This window comes from Pimephales promelas, chromosome 6 (assembly GCF_988280905.1).
Source record: "Pimephales promelas chromosome 6, fPimPro1.hap1.1, whole genome shotgun sequence".
Lineage (NCBI taxonomy): Eukaryota > Metazoa > Chordata > Actinopteri > Cypriniformes > Leuciscidae > Pimephales > Pimephales promelas.
The window spans coordinates 4,506,740-4,532,652 of record NC_142774.1 but is presented as its reverse complement, the minus strand read 5'-3'; the positions used below and the strand labels follow the sequence as shown (position 1 = coordinate 4,532,652).

The 25,913-nt window shown below is 38.1% G+C and overlaps 1 protein-coding gene across 8 annotated transcripts in view; it reads left to right on the top strand.

Annotated features, from left to right (window-relative positions):
- Nucleotides 1-25,913, top strand: part of inpp4b (inositol polyphosphate-4-phosphatase type II B) — a 237,456-nt gene that overhangs the window by 67,136 nt on the left and 144,407 nt on the right. For 7 of the 8 annotated variants that reach the window (XM_089131969.1, XM_089131970.1, XM_089131965.1 and 4 more), the window contains one exon: nucleotides 9,809-9,888. Coding sequence is in view for 4 of the 8 variants with exons in the window: in XM_089131965.1 (XP_088988091.1) it covers nucleotides 9,809-9,888 (80 nt within the window). In the remaining 4 variants the exon portion in view is untranslated. Of the gene's footprint in view, nucleotides 1-923; nucleotides 1,184-9,808; nucleotides 9,889-25,913 lie in introns of those variants that run through there. The other variant, XM_089131968.1, reaches the window with a different exon arrangement.

Sequence of the window (25,913 nt, the reverse complement as noted above, 5' to 3'; positions counted from 1 at the left end):
TCATCTGACCAATCACAGTAGAGTAGACCAATCACAACAGACTGGGTCATCTGACCAATCAGAGCAGAGTAGACCAATCACAACAGACTGGGCCATCTGACCAATCACAGTAGAGTAGACCAATCACAATAGACTGGGTCATCTGACCAATCAGAGTAGGCTGATGACCCAATCCTTTATCGAACCGTGTGTGAGTGTTTCTAATATAAAGGCCAAAAGAGTTGCAAATGCAAATGCAAATTTGACCTCTTCCTCTTTTCTGACCAACGTAATCAATCTCTGTGTTTTTCTCTTTTGTAAAGTCATAGTAATGCTATCGTTATTTTTTTCTTTTGCTATTGGACAAAGATGAAACTCAGTGGCGTTTCCTCCTCAGAACTATAGAAGTTTTCGTAACTTTTGCTCTATAGAGCCACAGATCTGGAGAAACGGCACAGTTAATCTGATGTTCTGTAATGTCTGGTTTGTAATGTCAAATATTTGATCACACAATACAAAATAGATATATTTGAAGAGGCACAGCCTGCTTTTCTCAGAAAACATGGCTCTGATGCATGTGTGTGTGTGTTTGTGGATTAGCTGTAAGCCCGTAAAGCCTGTAAAACTAATTCATCCGACTGCAGAGCAGACGCACTCAAATATCAGACTATACGAACCATACATCTCTCTCACACACACGTTACCGCACAATCAACGTCTGTGTGTGTTAATTCAAGTAGCTGTTGAGTCACTGACCCCTGTCACTGTTCAACCCGTGTGAGGTTTCTTTCTATCTCACCTAGAAATGCTCTCTCTCTCTCTCTCTCTCTCTCTCTCTTCCTTCCTTAATCTCTCAGTATTACACGCCTCCCCAGTCTTACTCCCTCCCCCTTTCTCTCTCTCTCTCTCTCTCTCTCTCTCTCTCTCTCTCTCTCTCTGTCTGTCTCAGTGTTTCTGGCGTCGGCTCAGAACTGCAGTGGTTTATTCAGTGGCTCGGTCAGGTCGTGTCGCTGCTCTGCATGCGTGTGTGCGTGTGTGTGTGTGTGTTTGCTCGCTCCGGCTGCTAAGCGTAGACGTAAAGAAGGAGGCTGCAAATGTACCAGAGCTCAGTTTATTAGGAGGAGATGTGGTGTCGCGCAGAAGCCCTGTGAGGCGGTCCTGCCCCGCGACAGCTTCCTCTGAGGACCAGCGCTACTCTTAACAAGTGAGTCAGGGTGCAGTGTGTTTGTGCGGGAGTGAACATGCATGAGACGTTGGATGACCCCAACACACAGGTGGGATGGACTGACATTGGCGTGTGGGAAATGAATGCTTTGGCTCGCGTTTGGGGATTTGGAGTGTGAGACGTCTCGTCTTTGATGAGCCACATGTGTGTTCAGGGACTAAATTGTCCTTAGACGTGAGCTAAATGTGGCAAATCTATAAGTTATTAACGGCTGAAAGTTTCTTTGAGGGGGTTGGGTTAGTGTGGAGTCGTAATTAGTTTTATATAAACAGCAGAAGACTGCGGTACGTCTTCATTTAGAGAGCAAGGTGAGCGTGTGTTTGTGATGCATGCACACTTCCTCCGGTGACGAGGGCACGATGAAGTTTGTTTGAGAGAAAGTGACAGCAGCCAGTGATCATAACTCATTGTGTGTGTCAGGAAACGTCTCATTTCACTTTCTCTGCGCTCACTTGCTGATCTGTTTGTTCTTGCAAAGCAGCACAATGTTGATTTTCCTCAGACACTCTTCTGGCGAGGGTTTGTTCAACACTTGGTATTAAACGGCTGGATTTAATTCTGTTTGATGTTCTCCATTTAAAATGCATTTTGACAGTAATTTCAGTGTTGGCTTTGCTAAGCCTGAGCGGTCAAACCGATTTGCTTCAGACCGATATGGATTTTTTGGTGCCAATATTTTTTTTAACACACACTCTCAGAAAAAAAGGTATAGCTGTCACTGGGGCTGTACCTTTTCAAAATGTACACGTTTGTACCCAAAGGCTGCATAGTGGTACCTTAGTGGTACATATTAGTACCTAAAATGTACATATCAGTACCTAACATGTACATATTCAGATCTAAAATGTACATATTAACACCTAAAATGTACTTATTAGCTCCTAAAATGTACATATTAGCACCTAAAATGTATATATTAACACCAAAAATGTAAATATTAACACTTAAAATGTACACATTAGCACCTAAAATGCACATATTAACACCTAAAATTAACTTATTAACACCTAAAATGTACATATTATCACCTAAAATGTACATATTAACACCTAAAATGTACATATTAGCACCTGAAATGCACATATTAGCACCTAAAATGTACATATTAGCACCCAAAATTAACTTATTAGCACCTAAAATGTACATATTAACACCTAAAATGGACAAAAGTTTACTTTTTCAAAAGGTACAGCCCCAGTGACAGCTTTTGTACCTTTTAGTGTTTACTTCTGTTAAATATTTATTCAAATTAAACAAGAATATGTATATATAGCTGTTAAACATGACAAACCGAAGTAGTTTGTCTTTTGACAATTGTTAATTATAAGGTAAATTAACATGGTTAAATATCACTAGAACTGACATTCTGGCTCAATATTGGTCGGTTATGTGTTCGAAATGATATATTGGTCAATAAAAATGAATAAAATAAAATAAAATTGATAAAATGTTCCAAATGTGTCCGACCACGATATCTACATGCACTCTAAAAATTGCTGGGTTGTTTTAACCCAACTTTGGGTCAAATATGGACAAACCCAGCCATTGGGTTAAATTTTGTAATTACATTTTTAACCCAACGTTTGGGTTTGTCCATATTTGACCCAAAGTTGGGTTAAAACAACCCAGCGTTTTTAGAGTGTGCACACTGATCGGTCTTCCTCGCATATATGTAACTGTCCATCGTTGCATGTGTTGCTTCTCGTGTGAAGATGTGTGTGTGCTGCGTGACGTGACGTGGCAAAGCGCCTCTGATGCAGCATTTCATTCACCGAATCAAAGACTAACACACACACACACTCACTTTAAACCGTAACATCTTTTGCTGCCTTGATCTTGTTGCTCTTTCCTTGAGGAAATACTCATCAAGTTGTGTTTGTGAGCTTGAATGACGAGCAGATTCTCTATAAACTGCTGAGGGAATGCATCTCCACTGTTTCTGTGTGTGTGTGTGTGTCTGTGTGTGTGTGTGTGGTTATCTTGCTACGCACCCGAGAAGCCGATCTATTAGAGTAAAAGCGCTGAGGAAGAAAGGGTCAGTGCAAAGCAGACAATTCCTCCACCAACAGTTGGAAAAGTACGCGAGATAAAAACGCACTCGCGTGTGACTCATCCTGAGACTGAGTCTATTTGTGTGGTGATGTCTGGTCCTTCATGAGTCGCCTCGAGAGCTTCGGCACGGAAAGAAAGAAGGAAGGAAGAAAGAAAACAATGCAGCATGACAAAAACCATTACGCCGCAGGTGCTTTCTTATCAGGATTTCACACTGTTGTGAGCGTGTCTGCATACGAGCATGTTAGCAAGGTGAAGTATTTACAACAGGGCTAAAGGCCATCTGGGGTAAAAGGTCAGTTTGGGTTTTAGTATTTGCTCTAGAAAAAATAAATAGAAACCAAAAACCACCGAAGCACTTCCCTAAACACCTGTCTGTCTCGATGTATCACAGATATGGCCATATCGGTGACTCGAATGAGGTTTGATTGTTGAGAATCCCTGATCACATACTTCATGGTTTTGTTCAAGTAATAAATGTACATAAGGCAGAAAACCATGAACATGCCGTCAAAAATACTGTTAGCAAAGGAGTAAAATGAAAGCCCCTGGAGTGCAATTATTTCCAAACCATACTGTTCTCACACAAGAGATCTTATAAAATGAGAGGTTATGCAAAATGCCATAACGGATTGCTGAGGTTATTATTTCTTACATTTATTAGCAATAAATTAATACTTTAATAATAATTTGCTACACTCTAAAAAATTGCTGGGTTGTTTTAACCCAGTTTTAACTTTGGGTCAAATATGGACAAACCCAGCCATTGGGTTACATTTTTTAATTACATTTTTAACCCAACGTTTGGGTTTGTCCATGTTTGACCCGAAGTTGGGTTAAAACAACCCAGCATTTTTTAGAGTGTATGTATTTGCATGTTGTCATATAATTAATGCATCTGTATTTAGAATGATTATCACTAATATGTATTTAAGGCCTATTTTTTAAGGCCTTTTGCATTGAGTCGGAGGAAAAATTTACTGCATAAAGAGGAACTTTGGTTACACTTTATTTTGTGGTGATGTAGTTACATTGTACCTACTGAAATTCTACCCACATAGCAACAGAGTTTCGGCCCAGATCAGGCCCACATCTGGAATACAATGTTGCTGTCTGGGTAATATTAATGAACTACTTACGATTAGGGTTGGGTATCGTTTGAATTTGAACGATTCTGATTCCGATTCCTTGTTTCGATTCCGGTTCCTGACGATTCTCGATTCCGATTCTTTTAAGAGGCAGGGTCAAAAAAGTTCAACTAACCTTGCTAACCAATGGTCTTTCTGAAGGAAATAATCCTTTCTGAAGGAAATACTCCAGTCACAAATACTCCTTTTGTCACAAATTTTGTTATTTTTAGAAAAGTGAACCCACACTTTGGATCGCCGACGTAAGGTACTCATGTTCGACTCACGTGGTTATGCCAACACTTCCGGTAGACGCTTCTTCATTGGTGTTGTTCAGCGGTTTCTTCTTCCGCTCGGCGGACTGTGAATATCGAAACTAGGAATCGAAATTTTAACTTTTGAACGATTCCGGGAAAAACAAAAAGTTAGTCTCGGTTCCAATCGATACTCGATTCTCGATACCCAACCCTACTTACTATTAAGGGTGGGAATTGGCATAAATATGACGATTCAAGAGTATTGCGATATTTGGGTCACGATTCAATATTATTGCCATTCTTTTACATATTGCGATACGGCAAGTATTGCAATTCGATTCTGCGATGTATTGCAATTCATGCCCTCAATATTATTCAAAGGCCTTACAAAAAATGACTTCAAATCACTTCAAATGCCACATTTTAATTCTGTGAACATTATCTTCTGCACATTAACCGAAGGGCAAAAACGTTGTCCTTGAACATTCAGGATACAGGACCTTATTACAGTTCAGGACGGCGTTATTCTCTGAACTGGAGACCTCTCACATGAATGGTCCCAGGGCATAACTTAAAATAATTAAAAACAATAGAGTAACATAAACCTGAGAATAATCATATAAATAATGTTGAGGTCTTTACTATTCGCTTTTTGATGAAAACCGAAATTTACCCACACTTTCGATTTGCAGGACAACCGGTTGTGATGGAGAAGCCATTTTGATTTGAATTTGCTGTTGAATGCACGACAACAAAGAAAATAAAAAGTAAATTATTAGAGTAAACTCAAACCAATGGAGAAAACCCGTGAAGTAAAACAAGATAATTTTATAATTAAATTCGGGCTGTCAAACGATTAATCGCGATTAATCGCATCCAAAATAAAAGTTTGTGTTTACATAATATATGTGGTTGCACTGTGTGTAATTATTTTGTGTATATATATATATAAATACACACACACACATGCTTGTATATTTAAGAAAAAATATTATTTATATATAAAATATTTATATACATAAATACAGAATATACATGAAAATATTTCTTAAATATATACATAAATAAAATAATTATACACAGTGCACCCACATATATTATGTAAACACAAACTTTTATTTTGGATGCGATTAATCGCGATTAATCGTTTGACAGCCTTAAATTAAATATTGCAATACTTTGCGCTACTGTATCGATATAATTGTGCACGCAAAATATCGCAATCCTGAACAGAATTGATTATGGTTAGAGAACACTTATTACGTAAACACAAACTTTTATTTTGGATGCGATTAATCGTGGCACAGCCCTTAAATATGCATCTAAACAGTATTATATATAGCCTATATATGTTTTTTTTAATCTTATTGTCGTACTGTAGTCAGATGATCTAAATGTGACTATTTGAACAACCAGTGTGTGTGTTTACAATCATGAATTTTGCCTATGCATTTATTGTCGTAGTCATATGCCGATAACTAGCCTCAGCGGATGAATCTCTTGGCTCTCTGAGTCTCGAGTTTTAGCATAATGTTCAGCATGTTTTGTGGAGTAATGATGCCTGAGATTGTTCCTCCAGCACTGCCATTTTGTCAGGTTTCAAAAGAGACGTAGATCAAGACCAGCCAGAAGAGTATTTGTACACTGAATGTTGTTCAGGGGACGTGTAGAGTGTTTAGCCATTATCTCGACTCGCATCCAGCTCTTTCACTCAAGCCTTTGTCGATGCTGTGACTTGGCCTGTAACCTTTTCAGCACATGTAAAACATCAATAAATCATCTGGTCTGTTTTAACCTCACATGGTGTGGCTGGCGACCTTCTTATGTAGCCCAATTAAAGCGATGATGACGCTAAACCAATTCTAAACACTCTTGTTCCAAATCATCCCTCATCGATGTCAGAGGGAATCTGTTCACTGTATTTCCGTATTTCATCACGTCATGCACAAACGTGAGATCCCGTCATGATCTGTGACAACACTTCTGTCTTGGTGAACACCATATGCGTGCTGTTTGGAGTAAATGCATCCTGATTAAGTTCCCTTGGCCTTTGGAATTAAAATATCCCCACATCATCACACACCATTCACCACGCCTAGAGATTGGCATGGGGTACTTTCCATAAGATCATCTTTCAATGCAAATCAAACCAGCTATTAGGCTAGCTGAAGTAAAACCATGCCAATTTCTAGGCGTGGTGAATGGTGTGTGATGATGTGGGGATATTTTAATTTTTTAAGGCCAAGGGAACTTTATCAGGATAAATATTATCCTGGATCCATGAAATAACTGGCTTTTAACTGACTCTATGGGAATTTAACATAGGGGTGTCCTGACTTATGTACCCTGTATTTTAAGGAAAAACATGTATTTATTTATGATACATTATTCATTCACAAAGAAAATTGGTGTCCTTAAAGGTTGGAGTTTTCCTAATTTTTCTAATTAAGGCATTAAGATCAATATCCAAAAGATGATTTTTTTATTCCTCTTTTTAGGCAACTTTAGCATGGGTGTCCAAACTTATTCACATCACTGTATACGTGATAAAAGCCGACTAATCAGGTTGTGGACGAATACCTATGACTTTAGGTATGGCATCTTTAGGTTCGGTGTTAAAATGCCAATGTGAACGCTAATTTTCTTTTTTGGTCTGGACCAAACCAGCCGAGCGAACCGAACTACGAGTGTGAGCGCACCCTTAAAATGTTTTGAATGTTGCGTTTGGTTCGCTTTTCACAAGGCAACATTTGAAGAGTTCAGATGCAAAAGCCTCTAAGTGCCATTTGAAATTTTCTTCTAAAATGATAATTTTTATCAAGCTTGTATATTGAAGTTCAGTAATTTCACTTAAATGGCAATAAAGATTACCTATTAATTGTCATTTAAGTGAAATTACTGAAATTAAATATACAAGCTTGATAAAAATGGTCATTTTAGAAGAACATTTCAAATGGCATTTAGAGGCTTTTGCATCTGAACTCTTCATTTCCAAGCGTAACAAAATGTGTTTATGCAAGTCACACGTTGGATGGCCGTTACACAGAGTCACGATTCCAGCTCCAACTTAAAAAATATAATAAACTGTATATGACCCGAACAAGCATACTGTAGCTACATTGACTACATAACCCTTTTAGTCTGTCACGTCGCCGTTCCCTCCTACATACGTAACTGAGACGTTATTAATATTTAATTAGGTTCTAATTTGGTTTGTCTTGTCAACTTAACAGGGTCTGTTCGGGCCTGTGTGAGCCTTTCCAGTGAAGACAGTGGCACGGTAATTAATTGTTGAGAAATGTCGAGGGATTCCTGCGTGTGTGTGTGTGTGTGTGTGTGTTGTAATTAGCAATTAAAGCAACGTAGAGGGCTGCATGTCCTTGGTATGAACATCTCTCTCAGCGGAAAAAGCAAACCCATAGTGATGAATGCTGAATGCTTCCAGTCCACATTTATTACTCTGTTTTGTCATGATGTTGTTTGACAGAGTGGTTGTGCTTAAGCTGCTGTATTCTCCTGAGAGCAACACTCCTCCAGTCCATTCATCCATCCATCCATTCATTTGAATTCGTTTTAATTCTGCTACATTACATTTAAAAGTCAAATTACAGTTCTACATCCTTATTGCTACCTCAAATTCAGGAATTGATTTTGAAGTGAAAAATCAACTGTACAGGCCCTTGCAGAAATGTTCGTATGGGTTTTTTCGTATTCGTGATTCGGTGGCTCTGATTTGCCAAAACACCATACAAACTGCTTGCTACGGATGCGAAAAACTGAAGAAAATAATTTGTTATGATGAACGAAAGTTTCGGAGGCAGTGTGCAAGCGTGATTGACATAACATGTATTTGTATTTTTTTTATGTGCGAAAATTTTCGAAATTTTCGTATGGGTTTTTTCGTATTGGTGATTCGGTGGCTCTGAATTGCCAAAACACCATACAAACTGCGTTCTACGGATGTGAGAAACTGCAGAAAATATTTTTTTATGATGGGTGAAAGTTTCAGAGACAGTGTGCAAGTGTGATTGACATAACATGCATTTGTATTTTTTTGTATTTTTTTTAGGTGCGAAAATTTCCGAAATTTTCGTATGGGTTTTTTCGTATTGGTGATTCGGTGGCTCTGCCAAAACACCATACAAACTGCTTTCTACTGATGCAAAAAACTGCAGAAAATATTTTTTTATAATGGCCGAAAGTTTCAGAGGAAGTGTGCAAGTGTGATTAACATAACATGCGTTCGTATTTATGTAATTTTTTTTTATGTGCGAAAATTTCCGAAATTTTCACATGAATTTTTTCGTATTGGTGTTTCAGTGGCTCTGAATTGCCAAAACACCAAACAAACTGCGTTCTACGGATGCAAAAAACTGCAGAAAATAATTTTTTATGATGGCCGCAAGTTTCGGAGGAAGTACGGTGCGTTCGTATTTATTTATTTTTTATACGTGCGCAAATTTCCGAAATTTGCGTGTGGGTTTTTTCGCAGTGGTGATTCGGTGGCTCTGAATTGAATTTGGTGGCTACGGATGCGAGAAACTGCAGAAAATAAATTGGTTACACTTTATTTCGATAGTCACTTTAGACGTTCTACTAATTATAAGTAACTTTTCAACTACATGTCAACTAACTCTCATTATTGTGCCAGTAGACTGTTAGCTTATGTTTAGGTTAGGAGAATAAGTTTACTTGAAGTTTCCAAGTTACTTATAGTCAGTTGAATGTCTGTTGGGGGACCAACAAAATAAAGTGTTAGCAGATATTAAGCAGACAGTCTACTAATACTCTAACGACAGTTAGTTGACATGTAGTTGAAAAGTTACTTATAGTTAGTAGTATGTCTAAAGTGGACTATCGAAATAAAGTGTTACCAATCATTTTGTATGATGGACGAAAGTTTCGGAGGCAGTGTGCAAGCGTGATTGACAATGTTCGTTCGTATTTTTTATTTTTTATTTTTAAATGCGAAAAATTTCGGATACAAATTTCTTAACACTGTTGGTTGTAGTATAGTTAAGGCATAGTGACGTCTTGAAACATTAATGAACAGTGTATGTACAGTGGGAAACTCTCCAGATGTGTTTACAGCCGCTCGTGTTCAACAGATCATCGGTACAGTTGGATGACATTTCATGACCTGTGTGCTGCTGTGTTTCCTCTTTTAGAGCCACATCTTGGGAAGTAGCAGCTTCTCGGTGGCCGATCTCCTCCAGTCCAGAGGCCAGCAGCTTTCTCTCAGCCTGAGGTGAGTCGCATTGCTTTATCATCCTCTGCAGCGCTGACTTCATTCGGGCTGTGCTGTCGTTTTATGGTGAAACCTCATTTGGCGTGTTTCGTGCTCATGCGACGCACTCTCTGGAGGTAGATGATGTCACAGCTGATCAAACAGTGCTGAGACTTCAGCAGAAAACAGGCCATCTGCTCCTGTATTTGCCACATATTTAGTTGCCACACATCTCTGTCTGACTGTCCAATGAATGCACAGCTTGAGTTTTCATTGTATGGTAGGACTGGGTGGGTGGTGGATTTGTTTATGCTAAATACAGAGTAGGATGTTTCCCAAAACGGTTAAGACGTAGAGAGTTGGGTTGTTTTCCGGGTGCAGAGAACCGTTGCACATCTTCTTATTTTACAGAGTAAATACACTCACTAAAGGATTATGAGGAACACCATACTAATACTGTGTTTGACCCCCTTTCGCCTTCAAAACTGCCTTAATTCTACGTGGCATTGATTTAACAAGGTGCTGAAAGCATTCTTTAGAAATGTTGGCCCATATTGATAGGATAGCATCTTGCAGTTGATGGAGATTTGTGGGATGAAGCTCCCGTTCCACCACATCCCAAAGATGCTCTATTGGGTTGAGATCTGGTGACTGTGGGGGCCATTTTAGTACAGTCAACTCATTGACATGTTCAAGAAACTAATTTACAATGATTCGAGCTTTGTGACATGGTCTATTATCCTGCTGGAAGTAGCCATCAGAGGATGGGGACATGGTGGCCATAAAGGGATGGACATGGTCAGAAACAATGCTCAGGTAGGACGTGGCATTTAAACGATGCCCGATTGGCACTAAAGTGTGCTAAGAAAACATCTCCTACACCATTACACCACCACCACCAGCCTGCACAGTGGTAACAAGGCATGATGGGTCCATGTTCTCATTCTGACTCTACCATCAGAAATCGAGACTCATCAGAACATTTTTCCAGTCTTCAACTGTCCAATTTTGGTGAGCTCTTGCAAATTATAGCCTCTTTTTCCTATTTGTAGTGGAGATGAGTGGTACCCGGTGGGGTCTTCTGCTGTTGTAGCCCATCCGCCTCAAGGTTGTACGTGATTATATTAATATAAAATATTTCAACTATAGCATCCATCCCTATATTTTCCACATTTGGATCATTTTGATGAAAGGTAAGGGCTGTTAAAGGGGGTAAATATGAAAACTGTGTTGTGGAGAAAGAGACGTTGTGTGCTAGAATAGTTATAGATGGTCATGCAACCTAAACGGATGTAGGTTCAAAGCCCACAAGGTTTGAATAAAACATGAACGATGATCTCCTCCCAGCGGGGTTGTTCCTGTAAATCTACTGTAAATCATATTCAAGCTCCAATTAAATGACAAATTGGTACTAAATTAGTACAGATGGTGGGGGCAGGACACATTCATATCCAGAAGCATCTGCAACATGCCGTCAGGACTTTAAAGCAACACTTTCGTTGCCTTGTTGTCGTTCACTAAGCGATTTACTGTTCAAACAGCTGCTCCAGTGCAGTTATTCTGTTTCACGGACGCACTGGATTTGCTCCAAAACTCATTTTAAAGCTCTACCAAACGGCTACCTCAAAAGATACCTTATTTTGAGGGCTGTTTGCTGAGTTGCTGCCTATGAAAAGCGCCCTCATAAGTCTCTTGGCCGTTGCTTGCTGTGTTTTGGAGCAGAATCTGTGTGTTTTTTGACATCTGCTTAGTCATCATAATTAATAATGTTGTGTTTGCGATCCCATCCAAACCGCAACGTGGAATTCCATCATACATATGCGTATGGGTTATGTTACGGTGTAGAGGCTGGGCTTTGCTTCATGTTGTTTGTTCTGTTTGTCTGTCTCTGGCTGGTTGTTTGCTCTCTGTCGCTCTGTCTGTCTCCCTTGATGCTCAGAATAGAGTTTCTCTTTGGTGCGGAGCAGCAGAAGTACAAAAGCACTGCGCTCTCTTGTATAATGCAGTGAGGCGTACAGTGCTCGGGGTCCAAACGTCTCAGACTGCTTGTGAAAATGACATTTTTTTTCCATATCGTAAAAAGTTGGATTGGAGAAACAAAGATGGATTTCAGATTGTAGTTGTATTTGGTTTGTGTCTCTTGTGCTTTAATGACAGCGGCACTGAAGCGTGACTTTACATTTTCCAGAGAGCATCTTGAGCCTCAGAAAGTCTCTTTTCAGTATTTAAAAAAGAAAAAGCCTTTTTAAATTTCTGAAAAATTTCCAATTTCTACTCTATTTCTAGGTCACTAGTCAAATGTGTGTGGAATTTTTAGAAAACTAAAACTTTTTCAATTTAAATTTAAAAAAATCTCTAAAGTGGTCCAACTTTTGGACCTGAACATAAAAAAATATTTTTGGACCATTTTTTTTTTTAAATATGGTCATATATTTTGTTCTTCAGGCATGTATTATATCATTAATACATATAAATTTTTTTGTATAAATTCAATTAATATTTTTCGAAGTTATAGCCAATCATTTTATTATTTTTATATATTTTAAAATTGTATTTTATTTAAAAACAATATACATATTTTTTCAATGCATATATAGAAATTAGCCTACCTTGATCACACTAGATTAGATTAGTCCAGTTCTCACTATTAAGTAACTATTAACTGTGACTTGGATATAAACTTCTAATTACTGCTTATTAATTGTTTATAAGGTTGTTGTTGGATGGATAAAGGGATATAGAATATGATCATGCAAAATAAGGCATTAATATTTCCTTTATAAGTACTAATAAACAGCCAATATCCTAGTAATATGCATGCTAATAAGCACCTAGTTAGTGAGAAGAATTGAACCCTAAAGTAAATTGTTAGCGCTACATTTATTAATTTATTACATTGTAAAATATTACTTAATAAATATTAGTAAAATACTTAGTTACTTCAAAATTTCAAGTACCAAGTTTATTGACTTAGTTGTTTCCCCCCCCCCCCCAACACTAATAGATTTGAATCAAATGTTATAATATGGTGATGTATCTCAGATGTTTGTTTGGGTCATGCCGTAGAGCTGTAGAACCGGCTCGTTTTCTGAAAGGCCTTTGAAGAACAATGGGAAAGGAAAAATACTTTCAGAAACAAAGCTGCTGAAAAAGTGGGCGGTACTCTTGAGCCCTACATCTTCAAAAGTTCATAATCGGCCCTCCTTTTTTCGTGTCTATATTGGAAGAAATGCTTTTCAGCACAGATTTCGACTTGGGTTGTTTTTTCTGTGAAAATAATAGGAAAGCAATGCATCCGTCCGTAGCGTTTGTTTGCGACTCTATTGCTCCGGCCGAGACCTTTCACACAGTTGTCAGGTTTTCTGCGCTGCTGTGTTTCAGGAAGTCGCGTCTTTCCTCTGTTCTTCCCCTCGCAGGTCACCTTTTCTTTTCTGCCTTATCTCTTCCTCTCTCTATATCATGGCACATTCAGTTATTTATAGATCCTTATCCATGCAGTCTCAGATGCTCGGGGTGCAGGGCAATAAACAGCGGTCTGCAGTGGAGATCTTTGAGTCTTGAATTCAATCACTTTACTGTGTGTGTGTGTATTGATTGAGAGGCAGTTTATGGCTAGCTTCTCTTTGAGACGTGCCGTACCCATGGCCAATCAAATCTTGCGTCCTCTAAATGTTAGCAGGTCGGTCTTGCACTAAATGAAATTTCTCCTGCACTTAATGGAAGTTTCATCATCTGTGAGTTTAGGTCACAAAATGACAGATTTTTGTTTAAAAACACCTAATGCCAGGTGATTTTGATCATAAAAATGTCTTTACAATAAGGTCCCATTATTTAATGTTGGTTAATGCATTAACCAAAAGAGATCAGTATATTAAGTATATTCTCTTTTTTAAATATTTTATAGTTTATTTAGTCACTTATCAGTCCTAGGCAAGGCAAGTTTATTTATTTATGGCTTTTACTTCATACACGATGGCAATTCAAAGTGCTTTACAGAAAGGAATTAAAATAATCACAAAATTAAAGCAATCAAGGAAAATTAAAACAGAAAAGAAATTAAAATAGTATAAAGATGATACATAGATAAACTTATCCGGTAAAACACCGGTTTATTATATTTTTCAAAACTTTTTTACTCTGAGATTTTCTCACACTGTGTCTGTGGTGTTCTTTCAGTCTTAGAAGAAAAGGTTCTATTTAGAACCCTTAAGGGTTCTGTCTGGCACTTCATAGAACCTTCTAAGGGTTCCATCATTGGATAAATTTTGTTTTCATTCATTTTTTATTTGAATTAAATTGAACGAATTTAAATTACCTGTTAAACATGAAAGTATTATGCAATCATTTGAACATTTTTCCAGACAGAACCTTTTTGGCTTAAAGGGTTCTTTAAACTTGAGTCAAGAACCCAAACCTTTTTTTTAGAGTATACTTGAAGAGTTCAGATGCAAAAGCCTCTAAATGCCATTTGAAATTTTCTTCTTTAATGATGATTTTTGTCAAGCCTGTATATTTAAGTTCAGTGATTTCACTTAAATGGCAATGGTAATTACCTATTAATTGTTATTTAAGTGAAATTACTGAACTTAAATATACAAGTTTGACAAAAATCATCATTAAAGAAGAAAATTTCAAATGGCATTTAGAGGCTTTTGCATCTGAACTCTTCACTTGTTGTCTTTCTGTGCAACTACTCTTTTCACAGAAAACTTGTTACTAAAGTGTTAGTTTCGGTGGCTTGATGTGAGGAATATTCTCCTACTTCTGAAGAAAAAGTTGTTGGCTGTTTTCTCTCATTTTAACCTCTTATATTTTGACTTGCAAGGTGCTAAAGCCAATTTTTCAAATTTGGCACTCGCAAATAGCATCAGAGAAATGTGAGTGTGGATGATTTTTGTAATAAAATAGTCATTCTTTTATGAATACAACTTGTTTTAATGAAGGAGGTTCAGCTTTAATTTTGGACCCTATGTGGGGTTGATTAAAAGTAAATGAGAACATTTAGAGGCAAAGCTTCTAGGATTAAATTAAGCTATTAAGCTATTTTACAAAGTCTTGATTTTATTTTCTACTAGACTCTAATAGAATAGGGTTTTTGGGAAAGGCCACGTCCCTAACCATAACCACGAGTTTAACACACTGCTAAATAACTCAATTAGGCCCCTTTGTTTAGCGTATGTCTTTGGCGGGAATTATTTAAATCAGGAATATTGTGACGTGTTTGTTCCCAAAAGGAAACTCGCTCGCTCAAATAGGAGCTAAACCATTTAGTGCTTTAAAAGTAATCAGCAATATTTTAAAATCTATACAGTGTCTAATAGGGAGCCAAAGCAGTGTTGACAGAACCGGCCTAATATGGTCATACTTCCTGGTTCTGGTAAGAACTCTAGCGGCTGCATTTTGGACCAGCTGGAGTTGGTTTATTAAGCGTGCAGGGCAACCACCCAGTAGAGGATTACAATAATCTAGCCTTGATGTCATGAATGCATGAACTAATTGTTTTGGATTTTTAATTGTGACACAATTTAGATATATTTTTAAGATGAAAAAATGCGGTTTTACAGATACTAGACACATTACTTTCAAATGAGAGATTGGTATCAAAGAGCCGACGATGGGGGCTTGACCGAGCAGCCATCAATTGTTAGGCAGTATTCTAGGTTATTACGCGTGGAAGTTTGTTTTTTTTTTTTTCCAGAAGGAAATTACTTGTCGTCATCCAGTTTTTTTATCAGCTATGCTTCCGTTAATTTTGTGGATTTGTAAGTTTCGTCGGGGCGTGAAGAAATGAGAGCTGAGTATCATCAGCATAACAGTGAAAACTAATGCCATGCATCCTAATGATATCTCCTAAGGGTAGCATACAGAGTGAACAGCAACGGCCCTAGTACTGAGCCTTGTGGTACGTCATTTACTGCTACAAATCTATTTAAAAGAATGTTGTGGTTGATGGTGTCAAATGCAGCACTAAGATACACTAAGTAACACTAATAGAGAGATACAACCACGATTGGATGCTAAGAGCAAATCATTTGTGACTCTGATGAGAGCTGTCTCGGTACTTTGGTACGGTCTAAATCTTTCTATAAAGGAACATACTTGCAACGTGATACTGCCTTTTCTAATATCTTTGACAGAAAAAGGTAGATTCTAGCCTGGATGCCAGCCCGAACCCCGTCCACAACATTGTTTCGGTTTGGACTCGATCCATTGAGGAGTAATTACACTCTTAGAAGAAATGGTTCTATTTAGAACCAGAAATGGTTCCATCCCCCGCTTCATATATGGAACTCCAAAATGGTTCTATATAGAACAATTTTTTTGTAAAAGGTTCTATTGGCCAAGTATGGAACCCCAGGGTTCTATATAGAACCATTTTTTTGGTAAAAGGTTCTATTGGCCAAGTATGGAACCCCAGGGTTCTATATAGAACCATTTTTTTGGTAAAAGGTTCTACTGGCCAAGTATGGAACCCCAGGGTTCTATATAGAACCATTTTTTTGGTAAAAGGTTCTACTGGCCAAGTATGGAACCCCAGGGTTCTATATAGAACCATTTTTTTGGTAAAAGGTTCTACTGGCCAAGTATGGAACCCCAGGGTTCTATATAGAACCATTTTGTTTTGGTAAAAGGTTCTACTGGCCAAGTATGGAACCCCAGGGTTCTATATAGAACCATTTTTTGGTAAAAGGTTCTATTGGCCAAGTATGGAACCCCAGGGTTCTATATAGAACCATTTTTTGGTAAAAGGTTCTATTGGCCAAGTATGGAACCCCAGGGTTCTATATAGAACCATTTTTTGGTAAAAGGTTCTATTGGCCAAGTATGGAACCCCAGGGTTCTATATAGAACCATTTTGTTTGGTAAAAGGTTCTACTGGCCAAGTATGGAACCCCAGGGTTCTATATAGAACCATTTTTTTGGTAAAAGGTTCTATTGGCCAAGTATGGAACCCCAGGGTTCTATATAGAACCATTTTTTTGGTAAAAGGTTCTATTGGCCAAGTATGGAACCCCAGGGTTCTATATAGAACCATTTTTTTGTAAAAGGTTCTATTGGCCAAGTACGGAACCCCAGGGTTCTATTTAGAACCCAGAGGAACCCTTTTTTAAGAGTGTATAGAACCTTTTAGGGGTTCCAAATATGTAGCACTGATAGAACCTTTTAAGGTTTTATATAGAACCTTTTGTTCTAAGAGTGTATGATCGGTCAGGCCAATCAAATTGCCAGGGAGGGCTTTCTACAGTACAATGATGGACAGATTATTCGGTATAGGGTATTTATTTCAGTTGTGATTACAGATGGGATTCACTCCTTTATTTCTAGCTGTGATTGACCGTTGCACAACTCAAGTCAAGGTTGTAATGAACACTTTTTCCACTGGTAGAGCCATGGACTTTCATATCCACCAATAATAAATCCAACTCTTCCAGTAATGGTAATGGACGACCAGGAAGGCAGTTTTCTGATCTTATCCCGTTATGCTTTGTTCACCTCACATGAGCCTGTCCCGTTCGTACTAAATTGTCGTTAGATAAATAATGGGTAACGTCTTATTAGCACCTGACCAACCATTACTCAGCATTGCTTTGTTCACACACTCATCTGTTGGTGTGTATCAGGAAGGAAGTGTGCTTTGAAGAATGAGTGTCTTTGGAAGTTCGTCCATGGTCACCAGAGAATTTCAGGAAGAAAGTGTTTAGAGACATCTGGAGGCTCATTTATAGAACGCATGTACGATCCGATTTGACAGGGAGCTTGAGAGGACAAGAACAATTTAATACGGCCGTATTTCAATTACGCACGCGTCACATAAACACCTTGTTTTTGAGTCTCTCCTGTAGGTGAATATTTATGCATATCCGTGAGATCTGCGAGATAACCGGCAGCTGGAACATGTCAAGCTCGAGGAGGAGAGAGAATCATTTATTACCTTAAATGAAATGAACATAAATCAGCATGCAGATGAATGTCTTTGGAAGGGTTACTGGCCTACATTTCCCCATTCATCCTTTAGCCTCTCGTCTGCTATTGTTGAAATGAAGATGAATGATTTAATTAAATTAGTATGCTAAATGCAGCGTAATAAATGCCAAGAGCAAATAGAACACAGTACAGGGAAGAAAACACTGATGACTTTGTTTGTTCTGGATTTATTTGCTTGTATACGGGAATATTACGCTACAGCTGAACCGATATTTGGAACAAGTGTTTAATTTAGGAATATGGACTGTGATTGTAAAATATAATATGCATTTAATTACTGATTAAAAGTTTTATTATTAATTAGATATTTTTTTTTTTTTTTTTTTTCATCTGACCATAGATCCCGTCCCGCTTGAAGTTCCAGTAGTGTCGGTTACTTTTCAAACGTCCTATGGAGAGATTAAACGAACAAAAAAAATTGCTTTTTGGTAGCAAACACTTCATATGTGTTTGGTGCACATTGGGATAAAAAGTACCCCATGTGCCCTTTTTTGCACCCGGCGCAAATGACTTTGTACACTGATGCATGTATCATTCCTATTTTGCACCTTTTCCCTTCACAGACGCACATCTGTAAACTAGGGAATGAACTTGTGCTCCCTGGGCGGCTCGGCACAAAAAGGAGGCGTGTTTTGGCGCTAACAATCCCTAGTGCTATTTTGCAGTTCCAGAAAACAATTGCGCCAATGACCAGGAAAAACGTAGTCTAAAGTCAGTTGCGCGTACATTCAGATGCTATTTTAAGCGCGCATGCTTGGCCATAATACAGAGAGTGAACAACGCACATACACCGTAGATGATTCTCTCATTTACATTTACTTTTTGCAAATGACACATTATTATAAGGAAAAATATTAAAACACGAGGGAAATCATTGGAAAATAGGCATGAAGCTTACACATTTACCCAAATTATTATATGCGTGTTTAACCGAAGCTCATTTGGGTGGGTTTGTCCCATCCCCAATGTCCCTTCTCTTTCTTTTACGGCCCTGACGAGAACATCGATCTCTTCGGCTGTGAACCGATTCTGAAGCGCCTGGTAAATGCACCATTATAATAGAATTGTGCCATGGAACAAGCGCACCTCGTTCATCATGCTCTTATGACACTCTTATTGGTTTGTTTCCCGTTACGCCCAAACCACTCCTATGAATAATGAAGCTACTTCAGACCAACCCCTTTTAAACTAGTAGCGGGCACAAGAGTCATTTATCCCGCCGGTAAAATAGCAACAGCGCCCAAGACCTGCTCACAAAGTTCCTTGCGCTTGATACTTGCGTTTCAGATCGTTGAAACAGGGCCTGTAAATAGTTAAATGAAATACTCTGCTGTATCTCTAATTTTCTGCCTGAGGTCCTGGACATCCTGTTCATATAGATGGCATCATGGATTCAATCAAATACCAACAAATAAAAAATCTATAATCTCATAACGGGCCATGTTGGGATCTTTCAACCGGACAGTGATCCAAAAACAAACCTCAAAATCAAAACAAAAATATGTCACTGAGCACAAAGCCAAGCATCTGCAATGACCGTCCCAGTCCCTGACCTGAACCTTATAGTAAATGAGTGTGAACTGAAGACAAGAAGCCCCAACATGGATCTGGAGAGATTCTGTATGAAGGAATGGTCAGGGCATTATGGGAGAAGACTCGGAGCTGTTATCTTTAGTTAAGTATTTAATAAAAGTTAAGTATTTAATAAAAGGGGGCAAATAATTGTTTCCAATGTGTTTTGGAGAATTTCATAATGTGATTTCCCCCCCACTTTCAATTGTTACTTCAATAAAAGGTTATATTTTTGCGTTCTTTTTAAATAAATTATCAAAAGGATAAGCATGCAGATTCATTTTTTACAGCCATCTTTGATCATATTTACCAAGGGGGCAAATAATTCTGACCAGCACTGTTTTAAATATATATATATATATATATATATATTGTGTGTGTGTGTGTGTGTGTGTATCAGATTAGATTACCACACATATTTACTCCCCACACATTCAGTGTTTTTTTTATAGCTGTGTCTCTCTTTCTCTTCCACCCTCAATAAACCCTCTGTCTTTCCATAGACCATAACCCGGGTGTAAACAAGACGGTGGTTTTGTAATGTGCTGCGCTCAGTATAATTTCATTCCTTTGCCAACTCTGGCCTGAATTAGACCTTAACTTGGTGATTTTTAAGCCCTCGTAAAACACATGATGGGTTTGGGTGCGAGTTCAGTTTAGGGACCTTTTATATAGGAGCCTATATTGCTCCTTTTGAAAAATTGATAAGCCTGTTTATTTTGCAGGTCTGGACTATGATTATATTCATATTTACTAAAGGTTTTATTATTTGTATATAACTGCTGCTTAGGACTCCATCAGAACAGACCATGGCCACAGTTTTATATGAGAAACGCTGCATTAGACCCAATGAATTATCTAAAAGCTGCACATAATTTTATTTCTGTTTGGTTGCCGCTAATGTGTTTCATTTCTCATAGAAACTAAATTAGGCCTATGTGAAATCAACATTGTAAATAATGAATGTAATTTCCTGAATAAATCAGTCTGTTGGTTTTGGCTGTGATGTACATATGACTTTGAAAGACTATGTCATTCTCAGCAAGTTCATGAGAAACACTTTTGAACTTAAAACAATAAAAGAATATTGTCTAGTCGAAATCAAGACGGCGCTGTATTCGTATTACTCAAAATTGGAAGAAGCCGTTAGATTCAGGCAGAAGAGAGAACACTCCTTGACCCGAATGTTTGTTTTGTAGGTTTCAGTCTTAGCTGGTCGATACGTTTGTGGTTTTTAACATTCAATTTGAAAATATCAGATCGATTTAATAAAACGTTCAGCATTCCAAATGCAATTGTGACATTTGCATTCTGAATTGTATTTATTTGCATTATAAACTGTGGTTAGTTGTTCTTTCTATTTAAAGTGTAAATTAACCGATTTTCAACCTGTTTTGCATTCTTACAATGTCGGAAGTACTGCATATATAAATGAACAATACTTAACCTAAACCGAGAAATTCATGTTTATTCACCAGCAATCATACGGCCGGCATTTGTAAAAACTATGGATTTATTATACTTCCGCATTTATGTGGGACGGTCGGATCAAGAGGGTTATTAACAGCCCATTCTCACCCCCAAGGCGTCACTTAACTGACGCCTTGGGAAGCATTTGGACATGCTTCAATATCTGACGCTTTAGGCGCCCTTTAGCGTCAGTTAGATGACGCCCTAGGAACGCGTGTACCCTACCCCCACCCCACACCTAAACCTAACCGCGTCCTCTACCTGACGCTTTCCTTTAGTGTCAGTTAGATGACGCCGTAGGATCGCGTCATGTAAGTGACGCTAAAGGGCGCCTAAAACGTCAAATATTGAAGCATGGTCAAAGGTGACGCCTTGGGGTGAGAATGCGTTGTTATTAACAGAGCAGTTATTGTAAGGGTAGGGTTATGACTAAAAGTTTGCTTAGAAGTATTTCCTACTGAAGCAATGCGGTATTTTATATGCTCAGGCGTACCCATTGGGAGTGGCTTTGGATGGCAACATGCCCAGTGCATTATGGGTGTTGAAGTTTTCCTATTGGGCAAAAGAGAAGACATAAGCCTTTTTTTCTATTCAAGTAGCACCGATTAAAAAAAAAAAAACTCATTTCTACAACAAAGGCAGCCAAGTTTTTTTAAAATCCCATTTTACCAGCAGTGAATAAACCCTTTAACATCTGCAAAGTCACTCAAAATCATTGTGCAGCATTTTGTTTAGGCCTGAGGCATAAACTAATGCGCTATCAATTATTGTTGTAACAACATAAGTTAATTTCAACATTTATGCATGCATTTTTAAAATTAAACTTGTATGTGATAATGCACTGTGAACTAACAATGAACAATGATTAACAAAAAGCAACAAATGTAAAATATATTGCTTGCCGTTAGTTTATGTTAACGCATTATTCTGAAGTCCTACCAATTTATTTAAACCGTTTGCACTCTTTTTTTGCAAACACTGCTGTATCCTTCAGGAAATGCACATCTTGTTTCAGTCTGAACTGAATATGGGATTTGTAATTCGGTAATCCTAAACTCTAACGGGTTAAAGCTCTGAACACTGTAGCAAGCGAGTGTATGTATATTTGTGCTCTGTATACTGAGATTAATCTGAGAACCACTTAACTCTTTTCCTTGGCGTCTACTAGTCTGCCTATCACAGCACTGCAGCAACACACACACACTTAAAGCCAGACTTATTGCCACGGTGATGGAAAAGCCATCAAGTATCTGATCCAGTGAAATACAGAGCCCAGCAGAAAAAGGGATAGGTGCTGCTGTGCTAGAGAAATACTGACACGTCACGCTTTGCTTCGGATGCTGCAGTGTGTGTGTGTGTGTGTGGCTTTCTCATCTCCATCCTAGGTTTATCTGCTGCTAGTCACCACTTGTTACACACTGCAAGCACACGGGCGTTCACTGAGGAGGTAATCTCCATGTTGCTCTGGCCGAGTTTGATGTTTGGGGGGTTCATGCGGCTGATTTCAGCCTGTAGCAGAAGTGTGGAGTGTTGCGGTGTGTTGTGGTATTAATTTCTGTGTGGATTGCACTTGACCTCAGTGTCATTTAGTGCTGGTTTTCATGCTGTATGGATTGCGATGGACCATAATGCATAGGCACAAATTCACATTAGCTTGGCATCCACAGGCTTTTTAGATCATTGTCGTTGTGGGCTTTAAGGAGGCTTTGGTTTCAAAACCAACATTTAAAGTCAACGTATGCACGCTTCTGATGCCGAAATATAGGCAGCAAAATTATTTCGCGTTAATTATTTTGGGTAGGCACTCAGTGACCGTATCAGACGATCACAGATCATAATGCACTGCAGAGAGCTCAGTAAAAAGTCCATCCAAGATGGTTTAAAAATTAAAACTAATTTTAAGAATTTTCATTTTGGAATAATATTTATTAGTACTTTTTACTTTTTTTTTAAATTCCAATTTTATTCAAATATGCATAATATTAAAATGCTACAATTTATTAACTAATTCGATATTTTAATTAATTCGATTTTTTTTTACACCACTCTGTTGAATCTGACCATTCAGAAATCTCCGTATAATGACTGCATAATTGCATATTTTTTACTTTGACCCTTTAAAGGAGTAGTTCACTTCACTTTTCAAAAAACTTTAGACAGTTTCAGTGCAAACTGTTCAAAGGGCTTTAAATGAGTTCAGATGATGAATATGGGTCTTATCAAGCGAAACGATCGCTCATTTAATAAATAAATAACAAAGTTTAAGTTTTATAAGCTCAAATGCTCGCCTTGCTCTGTTCTGTGATGTGACTCTCCTGTTCAAACTCGTTTATCACAAATATTTTTCCAAGTCATTTGGTTCATTCAACGATTGAAATGAACGAATTGACTCGGAAAAAGGTTTGTTCATTTTGATTTCATTTCACACATCATTTAAAGCCCTTTGAACAGTTTGCAGTTTGCACTGAAACTGTCTTTTAGACCTTGAACCTTTTGGTTCCCATTGAAGTCCATTATATGGAGAAAAATGCTGGAATGTTTTCATCAAAAACCTTAATTTCTTTTCGACTGAAGAAAGAAAGACGTGGACATCTTGGATGACATGGGGGTGAGTAAATTATCAGCAAAAGTTTTTTTTCAAAAGTGAACTACTCCTTTAAGGGATTATATTATGATAGTCACCAGTTGCTTGTTCACCAAATCAGATTGATTATTCATTGAATCATTAATATTGACAAACATGAAATAAGACTAAACGACTACGTTGTGTATTTTTAGCCGTATTGGAGTGTTGTTAGCCAATACCAAACTAGGCTCCAGAGCAGCAGAGTCTGTAAGTGCTCCATATACACAGCAGCTGTCATGCTTAATGAGTTTCCGTTCATAACAGTATCAAAACGCGGGCCGCTCGCATGGATTACATGGTAAACAAACACAGACCTGCTTATTGAGGTGAGAGAGCAGGCATCCGCCGATCCCGCTTTGACATTTAAGCCCACGGCGGGCGCACTGTCAGAGGAGAGCCTCCATTTTTCATTGCTCTGACATTTTTCTCATTGTTAGTCTGGCGGTATTAGACAGAGCTCCTCCACGCCGAGTTAAAATGGCTGACAGAGAAAGTGGGCTCTGACACCGGAGGGACAGGGATGAGCTCGGCTTGTCACCGTCTGACACGTGGGCAGAGTTCGAGGAGCTGCTTACTGTTTTAATGACCACCGAACGAGAAGCCTTTGGTCGAATGTGTGATGCGCGTGTTCAAGTCTGCAGTGTTTTTGGGGAAGGAATAAGTTTACAGGAACAACCATTAGACGCTCGATTGCGTGTTACACTACTACAAATAAACGTTTTTCATAGGTTCTGTGTAAAAAAAATGAGGGAATTTAAAAGAACTGTGTTAAAGCAGTTCACTTTTAAAAAAAAACTTTTGCTGATAATTTACTCACCCCCGTGTCATCCAAGATGTCCATGTCTTTCTTTCTTCAGTCGAAAAGAAATTAAGGTTTTTGATGAAAACATTCCAGGATTTTTCTCCATATAATGGACTTCAATGGGGTCCAAACGGTTCAAGGTCCAAAACACAGTTTCAGTGCAAACTGCAAACTCTTCAAAGGGCTTTAAACGATTCCAGACGATGAATAAGGGTCTTATCAAGTGAAACGATCGCTCATTTAAGAAATAAATAAAAAAGTTTAAGTTTTATAAGCTCAAATGGTCACCTTGCTCTGTTCTGTGATGCGCGTTCGTGACTCTCCTGTTTGAACTCGTTCATCAAAATGAACGAATGTTTTCCCGAGTCAATTCGTTCATTTCGTTCGTTGAATGAACCAAATGTCATGAAAAAAGATTTGTTCATTTTGATAAACGAGTTATCAGCAAAAGTTTTTTTTAAAACTGAACTACTCCTTTAAAGCAATGATGATATGTATGCTAAATGTAAACCCTAATAAGTATTTGGATGCTTTTTGACACTTAAGTCACTCTAAAAAAGCATTTGCTCTTTTTCGTGGCGGTCAAAACGTTTGTTATTTTATTGTACTGCATTTTAGTTCGATAATGTTTTTTTATTTCATATTTTGTATTGAAGAAGAAAAAAGTTTTACTTTTTAACAAAAAATGCATAAAAATACTTTTTTCAATTTTGATATGAAAAAATTTATTTTATTTCGAAAATATTTTCGAAAATTCATCTAAACAAGTTCACTTCCAAATTTGAGGTTGATATCACAAAAAATGAGCTTTCAGTAAGACTTAGTTTGGGCGCAGTACCAAACGTTTCCACTAGATGAAATTCATTTCCCATTTATTTCCAATACGCAAACACAATATTCAGGACTGTGTGTGTGTTTGTGTGATAATTACGAAAGAGAACCTGTTAAAAGGGGTGGGTTTTTTTTTTTTTTTTGGTCTACTGAAACAATATTCGTACATCATTATCCAAGTGTCAAAATCCGTTTTGGGGCCAAAAAATGATCGGCGATGATCACGATGCACACTTTCATTAGAAGAGTAGTTGTTTCTGCAGTGTTGTCTTGTGTTTCAGTAGTGTGTGTTGTAGTGCGAGTGGCTTGCGGATTAGTGGCGGTTGTCGGAGGACATCCCTGTTGCAGTGCTGGGAATGCATCAGCTCTGATGAATCTAATCCCGGTGACTTTCAGGAGCGAGCGGGTGGAATGCTAACATCCCAGACTGTCAATATCAATGCCTCACATCCACATGTCTGATCCTCCCCGCCCACAGCGCACCGCATCCACACGCCTGCCGATCACACGCCGAGCTCCAGCGTCAATGTTGTCTGTTTGACTGGGCTTATGACAGACTCCACGCGAACTGAACAACTTTCCATGTGCTAGTAAAAGGACCAATCACATAAATCTAGTCAAGAACAACTGTTTTGGAGTGACGAAATAAATGTCTTGTGCTATTTTAAATATTATTTCAATTATATTTTATGCGGCTATTATTATTATTACTATTAGTAGGACTATCAATATTTTTGCATTTTTATTAGGACTATCTAA